The sequence below is a fragment of the Agelaius tricolor genome, unplaced genomic scaffold (assembly GCF_023055355.1).
Source record: "Agelaius tricolor isolate 1412-34295 unplaced genomic scaffold, bAgeTri1.0.p SCAF_1, whole genome shotgun sequence".
Lineage (NCBI taxonomy): Eukaryota > Metazoa > Chordata > Aves > Passeriformes > Icteridae > Agelaius > Agelaius tricolor.
The window spans coordinates 33,617,756-33,636,094 of record NW_027269261.1 but is presented as its reverse complement, the minus strand read 5'-3'; the positions used below and the strand labels follow the sequence as shown (position 1 = coordinate 33,636,094).

Sequence of the window (18,339 nt, the reverse complement as noted above, 5' to 3'; positions counted from 1 at the left end):
AAATTTCAGAAAACAATATCTCCATCCTGTGTGTCAAATATTTCACAGAAATGGATAAAGAATAATTTAACTAAGAAGCACTATCAACCCAGCTGAAATTTGAAACTCTGAACTTGTGAGATGTGGAGGTTCATAACACTGTGGTCTTGCTCTCACAAATGTGCCCAGGCACACACACACATACATATACACACAAATATACACACATACACAAATACACCTGTCCACATGTACTTGCAATTTCATAGAATAATACATATTTACAGAAAATGCTTGCCTGCAGGACTGTTGTGGTAGGATTCACACCTCATACTTTATATGTGAGAGTTTACAATCTTTGCTAAACATAACAGCATTTTAAGGAAGGAATACACAGGAACGTTTGGCTTTCCATCCCACAATATACTTTGAACATTTTTCATAAATAGCACAATTGCTAAAATCCCAGTTGTTTCCTATTTACTTTGTTGTAGAAGTTTCTTATGTACATATGTTTTTTGATTCAGATGGCATAATAAGGGCTGGTTTAAATCATGTTGGTTTTTTTTAATTTCTCATTAATGGAAATTATCTCCTATAAGGAGTTTCATGGCCAACAGCAATGTCACCTTTGTTTAGTGTATTTGGGGTCTCATTCCTTGTTCTGATGCCTAGAAGGCCTCAGCTCTGAAAAATGTTGCCTAATCTTTAACAGAACTCAGAAGTCTTGCTGAGAAGTTGAAACAGGATTAGAAAACTCAGTATCTGATCCTTTGCGGACAGCGGCTTCAAAGGAGCGATACAAAGCTGGGGGAAAATAAGAGTGAATGAACAAGCTTGAGCCCTTTGAAATGTTTACTGTTCAATGCATTTGGAGTGGAGGGGGGAATATGATGAAGCATTCCCACTCCTGAAGGGTGATCTTATTCTCTCGTTTTATTAATAGGATAAGTATGATATTATTACTTTGACATTTGTTTTGTGCGATAGAAGCTGGGGACACTGATTTAAGTATTGTAGCTTATTTATATGTATATCCATATATGTACCTTATTTATATATGTATATCCATATATATACACACACGTGTGAAAGTGATAGAAAAAAGCTTAAAAGGTCCACTTGTTTTTCAATATTGGGATTTTTTTTCAGGAATACTTTGAGTCCCTGTAAAACACATTCAATAACTGGATCAATAGCCATCATATAGTAAACACTAATCATTAAGAATCATTCTTTTACACGGTTTACACTATCACTGAATGTCCTGGTAGCAATTCATCTCAATTTCAAAGCAGTTGTGGAGCTTGAGTTCCTGCTTTGGCTCTCTAGATCAGATGGACATGTGTATGTCCTGGTAAAAATTCAGACTTGGCAGGGAACTGTTCTTTTGTCACACAGTGTGTACCTATCCTGTGCCTGAATTTATTTACCCAGCCACTATTTGAAAACACCTGTGCAGTTCTCCAGTTTTTGTTGATAAACTTGAATATTTTCATTATATATTTCCTTATGCTCATCTTCTGAAGGCATCTTAAAGGATCACCTGATCTGTAGAGTAAACTATAATTTCGTAAAAACTGGTGGGTTTGAATCTCTCCAGGTGACCATTTTGTCATTGAGACAATATGATGCAAAGGACAGAGTATAGCACACCTGAGAAGCCAGTGTTATCCATGCAGTGTTGTGTTTATGCGAGCTCCTAAATGCAAGAGAAGCTTTTCAAACATAAACCAAACATGGCTGTAAATATTTAATTTGGCAACTTCACTAAGTTGCTGTATGGAGCGAGTTAAATTCAATGTGGATATACAGCTCTTGCTAGCCCGGCCTGAGAATGAGGATCCCAGTAACCAGGCATATCTCCCTTCCTGTGTGCATGGTATTGGGGTTTTAATTGCATTTAGTGCAAAGGTAATAAGAGCTTTTTGCTAACAGGTTTAGGAAAAATAGTTGTTGAAAACGAAACCCAGTCTTGAGTCAAAAGTTCATTGATTTTTGAGAGGATTGTAAAAATATTTCAGGGGAGGCCTTAAATTCTTCAGTGGATTGCTATTTATCTATGGTCATGCTCATGCCAAATAATTATATTAAATAAATTACTCTCCTGTTGTGTTTTATAATAGAGCAAAGCCTTCCAGCTATAAAAACAACACTTTATTTTTCCAGCATTATGGAATAAAATGGAGAGATGGCCTTGTGGGTTGACTATTTGAGGTTCATAACTGAACAGCAATTTCCAAAGTTGAGCCTAACTGGGATGGTAAGTTATGCCTTTTGTAGTGCTCACTCATGCAAATTAAGACATCTTTTGAACAACCTGTGCAGTTTACATTTCATATTTGGCAAATCTTATGTATTTCCCATCATGTTGGATGGAACTGCCAGTGTTTTAAAAAAGCAATTTATTTTGTTGTCTTTGAAGCTGGTGCATTAGTAATCCTGCCACCTTTGAAATTAAACAGGATTTTGTCTGCAGTTTGAACACTCTGAAGTGTTCTTCTATTTTTAAATCTCATATGCGTATTTGAAATGCCTTCAACTCTCCTGCAAATGGGTTTTGTTTAATGATTGCTGTTGTCTCTAAATGGGTCATGGCATTTTTATTCAGTTTGTGATGAAGCAATTATTTTTGCTAATTGAATGTACAGGGAATGACTTGAGACAGGGAGCAAACAACATCACATGGTCACGGGCACTTTAGGAGTGAGAAGGTTGTCCAAAATATGGCATAGCAGCCTTTGTATTTCATCTTTTCAGTTCTCCCAGTATATGGGTAATTTCAATGTCTGTGACCCAAAGGCTTTATTACTTCCTCAAAGTAGAAGTGAGATATTCACTTTATATGTGTGCAGCTTGCAAAAGAAGTGTCCTAAGTGATGTTTGCCAAAGCACCCTGGTTTTGGTACACTCTTGTTATCATTAGCTGCTCAAGTACTACACTGGTGAGTACAAATAATAGAAAAATAGATGTGCTGTCAGATTCTTCTGGTTACCTGAGATATTTCACCACAGAATCAGAGCAATGGAAGGAAAGACGGGTTTGAGCCAGACCTGCAGGTCTCAGATGCTTGCAAAAACTGTAGGTGTTTGTGCATGCTGGAAAGACAGAAATGGCCCCATCTTTTGTCCCCCAGTCCTTTGCTGACTTAGCTTAGAGCACTGTAGAAAGTGCCTCACTGTTACTCCTTCCGTGTTGATCATCACCCAAGATGACAATAAATAAGTTTCAGGCTACATCAACCATTTAATTCTTTCAAAGAGTCTTAAAGACATACTGATTTTTACTGAACTGTACTGATGAAAAAACTAAAGAAAGAAGGGAGGTTACTAATTGCATAGCAATTGAGAAGTGAGATAGGAAAGATTTGGGAGAGGATAAAGTTAACAAGAGAAAATTGAGCTACATTTTAGAGAGCTCTTGCTCCCTGAGAGCCCTATTCAATGCACATCTGTTGTCAAGGAAGGAAACCAAACCAGGTTTACTGAGACTGGCAAAATAAGTAATATTTGAAAATACCATATGGATAACATTAGTCACTTGGTAGTGGACAAGGTGAACTAAGAGGTTAATCTAGTATGGAAAATCTCATTGATAATGTTGGCATGTGCTCCACAAAATTGGCTGCCCAGGGAACAAAGGAAACATTGGGTTTTTTTACTTTTTTGGGTCTCTTTTGTCTTCTGTGACACAAGAGACCCAAAATAGTAAAACATCCAGTTACTGAAAGATAGTAGGTTTTTGTAGGAAAGTAAGAAAGACAGGAGGTTTCTGCTAAAGTTGCATGTGCTGGACACTGATGCCCTAATTTCCCTGTATAATTCCTAGATTTGTATTGTGGTGTATACATCACTAAATTTCCTAAAACTCTGAAGAAACTTGATCAGCTTTGTTGAGGAACTTTTTGTGTCAAACCTTGTAAAGTACTGATTGTGAAAGAACCACAAAAGAAAAAGCCACAGAAACCCTTTAAAATATTTTAAAAAAATCAAGCAAGGACAAAAATCAAGTGACAGAAATTGCATGTATTTTTCTGAACATGCAAAAATGGAATTTTACTTTAAGCTTAGCCATGCTTTCCCATCACTTAGCACCATGATTGCTGCACTGACATAGCATAGCTCTTTTTTGTCAGTGTATTTCTGTTAATTTGATAGCCTTCATATCTCTCTTGGGATGGTGATATGTCCTGGGCTGAAATGAAAAGAGTGTGAAATCATGGTTTATAGCTCATTTTTAAATTATTTTCTTCTTCAGAAGATTAAATAAACCCATATACATGGTTTGAATTCTTCCTTACCCATGTGATGGAGAATGGAATGAACAAAAGTAAAAATTAGTCAGCATCCTTGCAGTGTGCTGTTGCACTATGCCTGGCCCTGGGAGGGCTGTATTATTTTGACTTCCCTGTCAGAGGAGTAATCCTCTACTCAGAATCAGGTGAAATGTCCCTAGAGCTGCAGCACAGTGTATCTGACAGCTACCTGTGAATATTGATGAATCTCCACATTCTTGGAGATTGAGTATGTGTGTCTAATAGCCACCTTGAAAACATCAGGGATAAAGATTGGACAAGTCATTATGCTCTTGAGTAAGACATTGTGGCCAGTGTTTTATTTCATCTTCCATATGATCATCATGGTCTTGTTATATTTCCACATTCCCATGGAAATGAAGTGAGGATGCACACAGAATTACTGCCGTTCATTTTGTATTCTTTCCAGTGCACTTTTCATCTACACATCGTGGAGCAGAAAATGAGAGGCTTGCACTCCCCTAATTCTCACAGGGGATCATTAGGATTCCCCACTGTTGTCTAATCATGTGCTGTCCCATTGATGTGTAGGCAATTGATGGGTAATTGTGTTTTGTGCAGTAGATCTCGCTTGAGTAAAGCAGTGTGTTGGCTTTAGTTACGAGAAACTGGTATGGATTTTAAGCTCTTAAATGAACAACAGATCATTCTGTGCTTCACGTAGTATAAGCACTAAGTATGGAGGGAATCAGTAATGGAAGAAGGAACATTAAAAATTTATGTTTCCACACGGACTTTTTTGTATGGAGGAAGTGTATCAGATGCATGGCAAATAAGCTTATTTTTTAATTTTTGAAATGCTGGATGGAAGGAGTTTATAAATTGGACTGCCAGTGCATTAGAGGAGCTGCCTTAGATAGTGGAGTGTGCCTGTCATAACACAGTGGATTGAAGTTCCTGCTGTGAGCTGGGGAGCTGCAAGGCCTGAGCAACACCAGGGAGAGCAAATGAGTGATGTGGAGGGAAAAAGTTGTCTTCAGACTCCGCTGTGTGTGCCTCATGCTCTGAGCTGCAGTCATTAGCCCATTGTGGTGACTGGAGGAGGGCTCCAGCTGGAGCTGTGTTGGGTGCCCAGGCCTCTGGATAATACTGCTGAGTATTTTCTGCAGTTTAAGGGAGTGCAGGACCCTGCAGTCTAATGTTCAGATATATATTAGGAAAACAATCCCTCAGCAAGGGCACTTATGATGAGCCCCACAATAACCCATGGGCACAGACCATTATTGATAGAACAAAACCTCTTCCCTACAAAGCTACAGGCAGGCTGGGTGGAGGGAAAGGTGACTTCTTTCATAGAAGTAGCAAATTCACTGACTTCGTCAGCTTCATTTCCTATGGTCTAGCTGGTTGGCCCTCAAAGTGCTTCTGTCTTGGAGGGTTTTTGCAGGAGGGGGTTCCAGTGGGGTCATCTACTGGGGGAAGCACTTTGGGCTGTGTGGCCTGGTCTGGCTTTTGCTTTGTTGCTACCTCTTTTGGGTTTGCTGGGCTATTTTGAAGCTAGTGGTATTAGGCTGAATGACATTAAACCAGGAGCCTTCAAGAGCGTGTGGAAATGCCTCTCTGGTGCTGCAGGGCAATATTGATTAGCCTCAGTGTGAATCTGAGAGTGGCAGCTCTGGAAAGGTTACTTAATATTGTTTTGTGGCAGCACATGTGTTTTGCAAACGGCTGTTTTGAAGGTCAGCCATTTGCACGTACAGCTTTTCCCTGTTCCCTGCCTGCCTTCAGCTGACAGCCAGGCTGGTTATTACTTATAGTAATAAGTATAGTCATTTTTGAGGTTGTGTTTGAGATGAAGACAAGAGGTAGAGCAGATTATCAGTGATAGCTGAGGAGGTTGTTATGATGAGACATTAGCTAGGGATAGGAGAAAAGGGAGAAAATAACACATCCACTTGCCTGTCTGATAATGGTGAGGCAGTTTCTGTTTGTGCATGTACAACACTGGTAATTCAGTGTTGAGAACCACTAATAGAAGGTTATAAAGCCTGCAGAGTTGTTCCAGCTGCTGTTTTATACAGATGCATCACAGTATGAAATGATGAAATTTGTTTGTAGCAAGTTTTGCTTCCTCTTACTTTAATACACATTGTATGAATGTACAACTAATGTATTCTATTATAAAACTCCATTTTCAGTGACCCATAGATTTTTTTTTAATATGTACCAGCTCTCTCAGACAAGGCAGGTGTAATTATTTTAATTTATTTTTCACCAAAAGCAAGGAAAAAGGGTGTATTATGATAAATTTTGTATACAAAGGTATACTAGAAAATAATCAGAATTAAGAAGACTTAATCCTTTGCTTTATACTTTTGTTTCTTTTCTTTCTTATATAACTTCTATATCCTTTTTCCCTCTTCCTTGTCTAAAGATTGGAAAATTCATAGTAAAAGATCTATGTAATCACAATCTGATCTTTACCGTGTCAGCAAAATCTCCCAACCTCCAAATGCAGAATTCCTTCAGCTTACTGACTGCATTGATTAAAAAACTCTTAGGAAAGATGGGGTAGAACTGTAAGTGTTCAGTAAGATTAAGACATTCCAAAAGATTGAACTGAAACCAAATCCTTAATTTGGCCACTTGAATTCGTTAATTTTGAATTTGTAATTCCTCAGTTTTTTACTGCTGTAAGGTAAAGTAGTGTAGCATCACTAACTATTAAAATGGAGGTAAAATCCAAGTATGCATGCTTTATGAGAAGGCAGAGGAGCAGTTCAAGAGGTTGTAACTATTATGTCATATTTGTATTCCTTGACAGACAGCTGCTAACACCTGGTAATAGAAAATTTGGGCATATATGCCAAATAAAATTAGTTCCACATTGTTCATTGTGGCCTTGTCAAGACTTCCACCAAATCTCTGCTCCACTCACCACTCTCTTATTGCCTGCAGAGATCTTTGCCAATACTTGGTGAGTCATCACTCATTTCTGCATTTAAGGAAAGTAAATGCTCCTTTGATGTGAACAGGGCTCTTGCCACCAAGAGAACTTTGGGGATTTGCAGGTTTGTCACAAACTGCATGTGTGTTACCTTCACAATATGGCTTTAGATGTTAGAAGGATGAAGAATGCAGTCTATTACCACCTCTTAACAGATACAGGACCATCCTGTTCACAGGGATGGATGTGTATTTGAGCCAGCCACTGTGCCAATTACTGCTTCCTCAACTTGGGAATTCCAGCTTGCTCATCAAACATGTATTACCAAAGTCAGCAACAGTCTGAATTTAGTATTTTCATATTAGCATCTTCCCTGTTATTGGTATGTTTTTTTAAGTCATATTTTACATGACCAGTTGCAAACAAGAGTTGGTTTTCAGCGTAAGAAGAGCTGGTAACAGCAGATTGGGAATGCAGGAAAGCAGAGATGAATTGCCCAGGCCTATCAGTTGCACACCAGAGGGATGTAGGAATTGAAATGCAATGTTTTGGAGAGGGGATGATCAATGTGAGTTTGAAGCTTGTCCCTGCCTCACTTCAAGGGACAAAATATTCCTGACATCAGCTTTAAGAAAGACACTTATATTACCTGTGAACTGGTTAGGGACTGCCTTGAGAGGAGCACTTTTTGCTATATTATCAACTGAAGGTTTCATCTGTTCTCATAGGAGAATTGCAGTGTTTTTGAAACAAACACAACCAAGACTCAGCATTTTACAGCAAGGACAAGAAAATTGAAATTGCAGTGGTAGACTCACAATGAAGGAAAGTAACTAAAAGATACCAAGCCTACCTCACTCCAAAGATAAAGGTAATTAGAGCAGCTCTTATACACCTCAGTGCAAAAGCTTGGTGGCCATCTGCTGGGTAAAAAAAATAAATGAAGGTGTGAAGTGTTTTGCTTGGCATACTGTAATGTCAGATACCCATATCTGCAATTTAAGATTATACTACGCTGGGAAATAAAGCAAACTTACCCCAAAATATCTCCAGCCTTTTCAAACTAACTGTTGCCTAGGCTACTTCTATTATATATGTAGAATTAAGTATGCTAATTAGTATTTTTTTAATTACCCTAATTAAAACCAGAAATTCTTTCATTTCCCTGCTAAATGTTATAGTCAAGATTCTGTCCTTCTGTAAGTAAAATTAGAAATATGTAAACTTGAGCCTAGATGTGAGTCCTGTTGGATGTATATATTCACTAGAAGCACAAGGGTCAGCTAGGGTAGAAATCACCAACCTATTCCAATCATATAATTAAATATTTCTTGTAGGTGGTAGCTGTGGGTCTTTTGTGAGTTGCTGTTTTCATCAGTACAAGTGGCTCCTCTAGGGGTTGTGCTCAGGCTGGAGAAATGTCCTGAAACACCTCATGCACAACCATGGATCAATGATGGAATGTAGATGTGCACATATAATGTGAATCTGAAAATAAAATCAGGGCAGAAACACAAACCTGTATAAAGATTTGATTTTATCAGTAACCTGGGTAAGTAGAAAAGAAAGGCTTTTGTTCTCCATATTGCCAGCTTTTCTGTTGTCTCTTAATTTATTTGTACCAGTAACATTTCTCAAGGCATTGGGAGGAATTTCTGCATGAGCAAAGCTGCAAGATATGGTTCTGCTAAAGTCACTACATTTTGAGGTGTATAGCTGCTTCATTCTGTGGGAATTTGTACTGATGGGTAGCTCTCCAGAAGCCAGCTGAAATATATACCCATTTGAATTTATGTTGGTGGTAAAATTACATGACAGAACTGCAGTATTTCCTGTGAATTATTATTGTAAGCCTTCCTAAGTCTCTTGTCTTACATTACATTTCCTAAACTCATGGCAAAAATTCTGTACTTTTTAGGCATGCATTTCAAAGTTCAGCATGTAGTTATATCTCAATTCAAATATAAGAAAAATAATAATTGCAAGAAAGTGTTGCTATACATTGGCTTTCCAATACATCTTCTTTTTGTTTTTACTTCATTTACAGCATATGATTTCAGGCAATGAAGCCAAAGTGGATTTTTGTGCCAGCTAGTCTCAGTTGCATATAGCAACTCCTTAATTATCACTTAGCTTCTCCTTTATTATGCTCTGTGCTCTTTGGTTTATAAGGACTGCTTTGTTAAGACAGTTAAACTCAATGTAAATGTGCTTGGAGATTAATATCTTGCTTGTTAATTTGTTTCCAGCTTCTCATTTTTATTGTTAAAATGTACATTAGGTAGGAATCTGAATACACCATTTTGGGTTTTATCTGACAGTTCTTGCTGCCTACCAAGAGTGCGAAGCCATAAAAGACATCTGGCAATAGAGAGGAAAAAATTGTAAATATGATTTGAATGCTAATTGTACTTCAGGTTTTTTAAGACATCTCGCTAGAAGCCTTATTAGTCTTTTATGTTCTTGCATTTCTAGGCTGGTATGATCTGAACAGAGAGAATGAGATTGTAATTTCCCTTCTGCTGGGGGTGAATATAATTTATTTTTCTTATTATTATTGGACTCTCTTAGCAGGAATTAAGACTCACTGCTTTAAAGACACATGCATTTAATAACAGGAATTTGATGTGTGCTGATCTCAGTGCCCATATGTAGTCTCCTACAGATGAGAAGCAGTGCACAGCTGCAGATATTTGTGTACATGAAGTGCCTTACAGGACCACTGCCTAACTGCATGCATTTTACATGCTTTTCTTCTGATATGGATCTAAAGCTGCCAACAACAGCGTGGGAGCAGCAAAAATTAAAAGACAGGGAAGGAATGTTTCCAATAAAACTTTTCTCCCTTGCATAGTCTAAGTGACAGCAAGCATTCCAGCTTTGAGGACTTTCAGTTGGCATTGTATGAAAATATATTTCAAAGTGGGGACAAAAAGATGACTATAAAGAGGGGGAGGAAAGGACTGCGGCACCACTGGGCTTCATTCAAATTTGCAGCCAAGGCTGTGGAGAGGGAAGCGATGACAACTGTGGAGTTGTGTGTGCGTAAGAGCAAAGTTTCCCACACGTGTTCTCAGCAGTATCACAGTTTGGGGTGCTTGGTAATGGAGGTTTGGGCTTCAGCCAGTAGGGAGGCAAGGCCAACCACAAAGTTCAGATCTGGATCCAAATGCCTGCGTGTTTGGGAGTAGTTATCCCTCTGGTTTGAGATTTTACTCAGCCATGCACAAAAAATAAGCAAGAAACATGAACAAAGATGATTTTCAAGTTGCAGTTGTAATACTTTAAGTATTTAAGCCCCTTAGCAGTTTTGATTAACCAGAGGATTACATGAGATTTCCTGTACCATTTCTTTTCTTTATTTTAGCAAATTTATATATGACAAGTCCTCTGTCATTTGTACTGCAGATCAATCTAAAATGAGCCCAAAATCAAATTTGGAGTAAATACCTCTTGTGCCTCCATATTAGATCTTGTGCTTTAGGGAGCACCTGGTTACCTGCAGGAGAGAGAGTGAGCTCATATCTTACTCTAAAACCTGCTCTTTAACCATACTAAGGGAGAAGAGATGGAAGCCACTGTGCTGGCAGTGATGTGGCAGCCACTGGCCAGTGTCACAAAACCATGGGCAGAAATGGCCACAGTGAGTTGCATGTGCTGTAGGACATCACTGCATTTTGCTAAAAAGCCCCATTTTCTGCTTGAAAAACCTGATATCTATCCCACTTCTGGATACTCTACTGCTACAAGCATAAAAATGGACATCCTGTGCTCATCTTTCTGACCTAACTGAATGGGTTAGAATGCACAGAAAATTCTGGAAACTGCTTAATATATTTGAACTTGAGAAGAAGGCCTTGGCTGCTGGAGTTGGTGTGGCAGCGGCCTACAACCTTCTCCCTTTTCTCTTGCACTTCTGTTGTGGAGGTGCTAGAGAATTTCTCTGGTACTTCTGCTGATGTTTGGAGGTGTTAGAGAATCCCTTCGTCTTGTAAGAAGTCTTTGCTAGGTTTTCATCACCTCAAATCCTAAAAGGTTCTTCCTCTGCCCACAGGAGTTCTGCCCGAACTATGATCCAAAACAAGTCCAGAAGCTCCATTGGAATAAGAGACTGGAATTGTTTTAATCATTTTTATTTTATTCCATTTCAACCATAGATAAAACCAACACCAATCTAATTAAACAATCTTGCATATATTGATCAGACTTTGAAATTTGCATTTAACACTATAGCTACAGTGGCTCATGACATATTATGTAGAATAGACAGGTTTTGAAGACATTATTTGCTTTGCTGCTGGTGGTTTTGTAAAAAACGAAGCTAGTGGCCCTTTGTAAAAGCTCAGTAACTTAGGGTCTCCTAAATAATAAATGACTGTCTTGAAAATAGGGCTGTCCCATGCTTCCTTATGTTATGTGGTTAGGTCCCACGAAGTAGACAACTGAGCAAGCACACTGTGTAAGTCTGACAGTAGACAGGTCCTTGGAAGCAGTTATCTGTGCTTTAGCAGCTCTTTTAAAGGGGCATAATAATTATAATGTAATCCAAAGGTGTTTTTTTATTTTTCGTTGTTCATACAAAAATAACACATCAAAGTAGTCCTCGTACTCCTTCTAATTATATGAGCTACTGACTCTGGATTAATGTAGTTTATTCCAATTCAGATTGTTTCTGTTAAGGTGCAGTTGGCATCAAAATGATCATTTCTTATGACTACTACTGTATATGATATAATTAAGGATTAATCCCTCTCAAAATTGGCCATTAGCATTAGATAGCAATTTGCTAAATTTGCTTCAAAAGGTTAATGCTACAACTATGGTAAACAATAACTAATTTCATGGGGATTTATTGCTGTTAAAAAGTATAATCAGTTTCTAATAGCAATACTTAATTTTTAAAAAAAACCTGTAGATTGGTTGAGTGCACTCAGATTGCTTTACAATGGGTATTTTCCTGGCAGATGACTAATCCTCTGCTAGTAATTTCAGTTCTGAGTTCTCAGATTTAGCACCTCAATTATGCATTCTTCATTTGTTTTATTAATTGTTTGGTTATATTTGACGATGCTGAACTATACATGCATGCATAATATATGAAATATTATTCATGAAACTTTGCAATGTGACAGGCTCTGGTTACTCATGAGTAATACAGCAACTGTCACATAATAAATAGAGTAAAGTGACTTTATGTAAGCTTGTTCTAAGTTCTTAAACATAATTATCTGAATTGTTGAAAGGAAATAAGTGTTGAAATTACTGTGATGCATGATGTAGTAATTCAAGGAAATAAATTTTTTGTGCAATAGGTAGAATTCTTCTAATGATGTTTATGACAGGAACAAATGAGAAAAATGGAGATATTCTGTACTTAATACCGAGGTTGAAGGTGGCTGAGATTGTCACGCTAACCCTTGCTGTAAATTTCTGCCACTTTATTAACTGCAGAAGAACTGGATATAATTATATAGGCATAGAATTTAGCTGTGAAGAATAGAATTAGCTGTGAAGAAGTATTGCTGCTGTGTAGAGCTGAAGTTCTTGCAGTATTGGCCCTGCATGGCAGGAAACACACAACTGATGAATTCTGTGAGCTGCAGCATGCTGGACAGCCTGGTTTCCTGTCTCTTCTAGTTGTAAAGCACAATAACCTCAGCTCCCTCTCAGTGCTTTCAGATGCAAATATTCTGCCATGGAATTCTAAGGAAACCTAGTGTCTTTGATTTGAATCAAATGAAATGAAAACTTTGGCTGAATGGCAAAGTCATTTCAGGTGACTTTGAGCTCTGCGTGGCAGGTGTGTGCTGCCCTGGTGCCTCATGGGAGCCGTGCACAGGTGTGTTCTTCCCTCATCCTTCACTCCTCCTGTACTGCCTGCCCCCCAAATCTCTTTGTGCACAGAGATATTCCTGAACTTGGCAAAAGGCTGGGAGTCTAACCACAGACTTTGTAGGTGATGGAGCAGGTGAAGTGACAGCCACTGGAGCTACAGCTCTCACAATTCTCCAGTGCTTGAGGATTGTAAGTTTTGTACTGAAGTAGACTTTCTTGAAAAGTAACATTACATGAGGAGTCAGGGAAATATATAGTGCTTGCATTAAATGTTTTGAGGCTTTAGTTTCAAAGTACTTTTGCCTGTATTAAAGTACCAGGAAAAATACTGAAACTTTCAAAACAGGAAAAACTAACAAATTCAGAACATTCCATTCTGTAAAGCATTTTGTTTTATAAAAACCTCACAATTTTTTTTGAGGCTGCATGATCTGATCTTGTTTTTAGACGATAAAATATTTCCCAGTGATATCTCACATGATATAGGGGTTCTGTATGCAAAGAAGGAGAAATAGTGGTTGCAGATAAATTTTGCCGCTTACTGAATTCCATAAAATGTATACTGAACTTCTTTGAACTTGTAGAGTAAAATTATTTTTTAAATTTCCAAATATTTTTTCAAAATGTCCTTCTTGTTGCTTTGTTTTCCTCCTCTAAAGCCCGTATTAGCATTGCTACTTCAGGACTTTGACCAATTGTTTAAATTACAAAACCATTTTAAATAATTCAACCTCCAAGTAGCAGAAATTAGTAGAAAATTATGACTTGAAGTGAAATCAAAGAGACCACACAGTAATCCATTACACTATGTCTATCAGTTTCTTGTTGATTGTTATTCACCTGCCACCAGACAGTAACTTTACTGGAGAAAACCAGACCTGAGTAGAAAGAACATCAGTCAACCTGCCAAGAGTAACACCTCCAAGTTTTTTGTTATATTTTTTATTTATATTTTATTCATATGCTCTGGACAGTCCCTCCAGCTTCATTAAGACAGGGCTAATGCAATATAACTGTTATTTCCTGGGTTTCTAGAGAGAGCTAGAAAATAATATCTGTTCATTTCTTTGAAAATCTCAACATTTTATCATAAGAGGAATGCACGACTGCAAAGAGGTAATTTTTGGAGTAGGTTATAGAAATTAGATTTAAAGATTTAAATAGGTGTTCATTTTATGATCATAATTTTGGTTCCTCTTGTAAATTGTGTTTAAAGACAAACTGACAGCCTTGTCAATGAAATACGGCTGTTATGGCTGAAATTCATTAATATCAGAAGATAAAAGCTCACTTCCTCTCAAACCAGGACAGCTTTTAAAAAAAAATGTAGATATAATTTTTAAAAAAAATTATAATCTCTTGAAGTGCTGCTAATGAATACTCATACTTTTCTTATGTTGTCTTCTGTTAGTAAGAATTATATTATGCTTTCATTTGCTGCAGCTGCAAACTACTGATCTTATAGTTCATTTCCTAACATGTAGAAGTGAAATTAAGAATGTGGCATCTAGTTTTTCCTCCCTGGTACAATACAAAAAGAAAACTTACTTTCCCCAAAAATTCTTATATGCAAAAGGAATTTTGGGACACTCTAGGAGAGTGAATTCAGTGACTTTTTATAATCTTTATTTTTGCACTCCATTACAGAATTATGTGAAATAATGGTACTATTTTTTAAGCAGCACTAGGTTAAACTTGAGAGCAGCAAACCACTGAGTCAGTACCTCACTCAGCACAGATGAATGTATTTTATTGCCTTTAGTCTCATTCTATTAGCTTTGTGATTCACCTGGCTTCTATGCTTTGGTTTTCATGCTACAGATCTGGTTATATCAGTTCCAGTGACACATAAGTACTAATTGATCCATATGCTGACTTTCCTGACACAGGTGTGTTTGAGATCATGGAGGTGTTATTTTAAAGAGCACATTGTTACGTGGGTCATGAAGTCACACAGCAGTGTTTGTTTCACAGGGAAATATGTGTGAATGAAATGCACTGTTAGTATTGAATAAGTAGGCTTCACTGTGGCAATCTTTATGTATGGAGAGTATGAGAGGAGATCTGTCAGTAACATCTGAATAATAAGCCTGAGATGTACAAATGCCTAGTGGAAATGTGGTTCCTAGAGTTGTTCTCTCATACTGAATGCTAAATATAGGTTTCTGAGATGAAAGAATAAAATCAGTATTCAAAGCATATTTGTGTTAGGGCTGTTAAAGGATTTACTTTCCATTGACTATCAGCATTTTTGTTCTCACATTTCTCATCTGTTTACCTACAGACTTACTGCAGGGCTTCCTTGTGTGCCCTCTTCTGTCACACAAATATGCTGGCTAGCAGAAAACCAACAAGAACATTACTGTATTGATTTTCTCTCATGCCTGCAAGTCATGACGGTTTCTTGATTAATATAAATCAATATTTGTGGTAGAGCAGGAGGTGATTTGTGTAACTGCTGATGAAAGAGACAACTCTGAAACTTTCATTCAACACTGTTTGTTATTTGTAAATACTTTCCTTAAGAGGGCTTCCACTGTACTGGGCTTCATACTGTGAAGCTTGAAGATTTTGGTGTGATATTGACAGAATTTCCTCAGCAGTGACCCCCTAAAATTTTAGCACAAGTTAATTTTAAAAAGAGCTAGAATCTAATCTGGATCCCCTGCTTTCCTCCTACTTGTTAGAGGAGGTATGATAGAATAAGATAGAATAGAATAGATTATTTCAATTGGAACGCAATGAAAAGCTAATCCACCTGTCTGACCAAGGACCAACCAAGACAAAGTAGTAGTTAAGGGCATTGTTCAAATGCTTCTTCAACCCTGATATGCTTGAGGCATTAACCACCTCTAGGGAGCCTGTTACAGTATTTTACCACCCTCTCATTTAGTTAAAAAATGCTTCCTGCAGTCCAGTCTAAACCTCCAGATGAAGGGCATTAAATAGTTCCTTGAAAACTGAAAGAGTTGTACACCGTGTACAGGTCCAAGGTGAAAGAGTGTACACAGTGATAATGCTGGGCTTTTGCAGTCTAGAAAATTGCAATCCTAGCTATACAGCTTATCTGCTCTCCTCTGTAATAACAGGAGGTCCAGTTCAGTGGTATTTCCTTTTTGCTTTCCTCGTGTAGGATTATTTTCAGTCTCTTTTTTACCAATCCTCTGTAAGAGATTGAAAAACAACTGTAAACTTTGAAATTGTGATTAATAAATTGATCTGTTAAAGGTATGTGTTTGTATGTTAAATGCATACAAGTAAGTATAGCATAAAAGTGTTATGCAAACAATGGAGAAATGATTTTCACATGAAGTCTTTATAGATATTATAGATGTGATTCATAGTTCAAGTTTTAGCTAGAAATTGTATTCTTCCTGTGCTCTTTTTTTTAGGAAGAAAAGAATTATTGCTGTGAACTTGGTGTACAATCATTTTCATGCATAAAAGAATGTATATGAATTTTGAGAATTTAGTTACTGATTTTCAAAATTGAAGAATTCCAGAGCACAATGCTCTTTCACACTTTTTTCAACTGCTTGTGCAAATTCCACGTGGAAAAACTGGCCTGCCACACATGTGGCATAATTTACATTCAGCTTTGCAATACTTCACTTTTCTCACTGTTATGACTGGATTTCTATCAACAAGTCCAAATTCTAAAGCTTCACATGGTAAGCATGTAAGTAGCTCAGTGAAAACCAGGTCTTTCTTATGGGCAAGTAACTGAGTGTACTCAAAATATATGGTGGTTCTGGATTTTAAAGTTTTACATTACTTGAAGAAAAGTGTATTGCAGCTTAAGGAGCTACACTTTTGGGCATACATATTCTTTTTGTATATCTAAAGAATAGGGCATAGCAAATGGTCTAATCTGACTATCACAGTTTGTCTTTGGATCTGGGTATGTGAAATGTCAATGTCCACAATGGTAGTCTTTTGGCTGTTGTCTATGAAAAATGTCACTCCTAAACAGACATCAGCTATGTAGAGAATCTCCATTTCACACTTAGATATATAATTTTCAAAGTAAAGAAATCAAAAGGGTAAGTGCTTCCTCCAGCCTGTGTACAGCATGAACTACAACAGGAGAAAAATAAGTGAATATATTCATCAACTTCATGGACATGTTTGTATAAAAGGAATCTTTTGTTTCTTTATTTCTTGGTGTTAGAAATTAATTTTTGGCACAAGTAAGATGCATTATTAGTAAAGTCAGACTGCTTGTATTTTTTCATTGAATTGAGGATGAAAAATGCAGGCAAATCCTTGGAAGCTGATACTGCATTCACTGATGAGAATTGTAGAATGTGCAAATTGTATGTTACACTAGATAGTGATTTCCTTTTAATGCTGAAGATTTTTCTCTGGTAGCTCTTGTATTAATGTCATTTGTGTGAACGTTATAACAACTGGTGTGGCAACAACTTTGTGCATGATTGCTGTAAAACTCAGTGTCTCAGAAACAAGGAATTTGCCTGATACTGAGTCCCTGGTTATCTGATGCAGAAATAAGGTTTGCATAAGTCCCAGCAGTTTACATGAGTAGTTTGAGCAGTAAATCATGTGCAGTTCATTGCTCTTGTTCTGTACTTGTGTTTTGATATACTGGTATTTGTCCCCGCCAAATGCTTGTCAATTCACTACTTTCTGAATGACTACCTTGTCTTTACTTTTGAATAACAGCAGGGGCAGGTGGCTGTGTAGTTTCCAATCAAGAAAGAATGCTAATGAATTATAAAGAACTCCTGACTTGCATTTAATACCACTGTGACATGTTATAACAGCCTGCCAAACATAGCATTTCTTATAAATCACACTTCAAGGGGCAAAAATATCCACCTGTCATATCTGAGGCCTCTGCAAAAGTCGGTGTTTGAAGATGGTATGATTTACTCCATCTTGTAAAGTACCCTTTTATGAGAAATTTTTCTTTTTTTAACGGAAAAAAATAGGAGAATTTAATATTTTATCCCTTCTGCCCAGCCATAACAGCATTATAAACTTTATTTCATTTTTGGAAACATTCTATTGCTCTCTTCCAAGAAGAAAATCGATTTCAGGGATGATGTTTTAATAATAATTGGCAGCATGCCTGAAGTATTGTCTCATCAGGACATTTTACACTTGCATGTCCATGCAATGCCTAATCTTTCTTAGCAAGTTATTGATTTTTTATAAGTTTGTTAAGTACTGACAGTTTTTACATACTCGTTTTTGTGGTCATACAGATGACCTGGAGCCATGACATACCATTATCTGGAGCATTATAAAGCTCAGTGATTTATGTCCTAACAAATGGTGACGCAAATCATAGATGTAACA

At 37.3% G+C, this 18,339-nt stretch overlaps 1 protein-coding gene across 5 annotated transcripts in view; it reads left to right on the top strand.

Moving 5' to 3' along the window:
• The window catches only part of SMYD3 (SET and MYND domain containing 3), a 381,469-nt gene that overhangs the window by 253,504 nt on the left and 109,626 nt on the right, over positions 1-18,339 (top strand). The window contains exon 1 of one of the 5 annotated variants that reach the window (XM_071429178.1): positions 2,180-2,242. The exons of the other annotated variants lie outside the window; for them this stretch is intronic. Within the exon in view, the coding sequence (XP_071285279.1) occupies positions 2,240-2,242 (3 nt within the window). The 5' untranslated portion in view covers positions 2,180-2,239. Of the gene's footprint in view, positions 1-2,179; positions 2,243-18,339 lie in introns of those variants that run through there. 5 annotated transcript variants of the gene reach the window in all.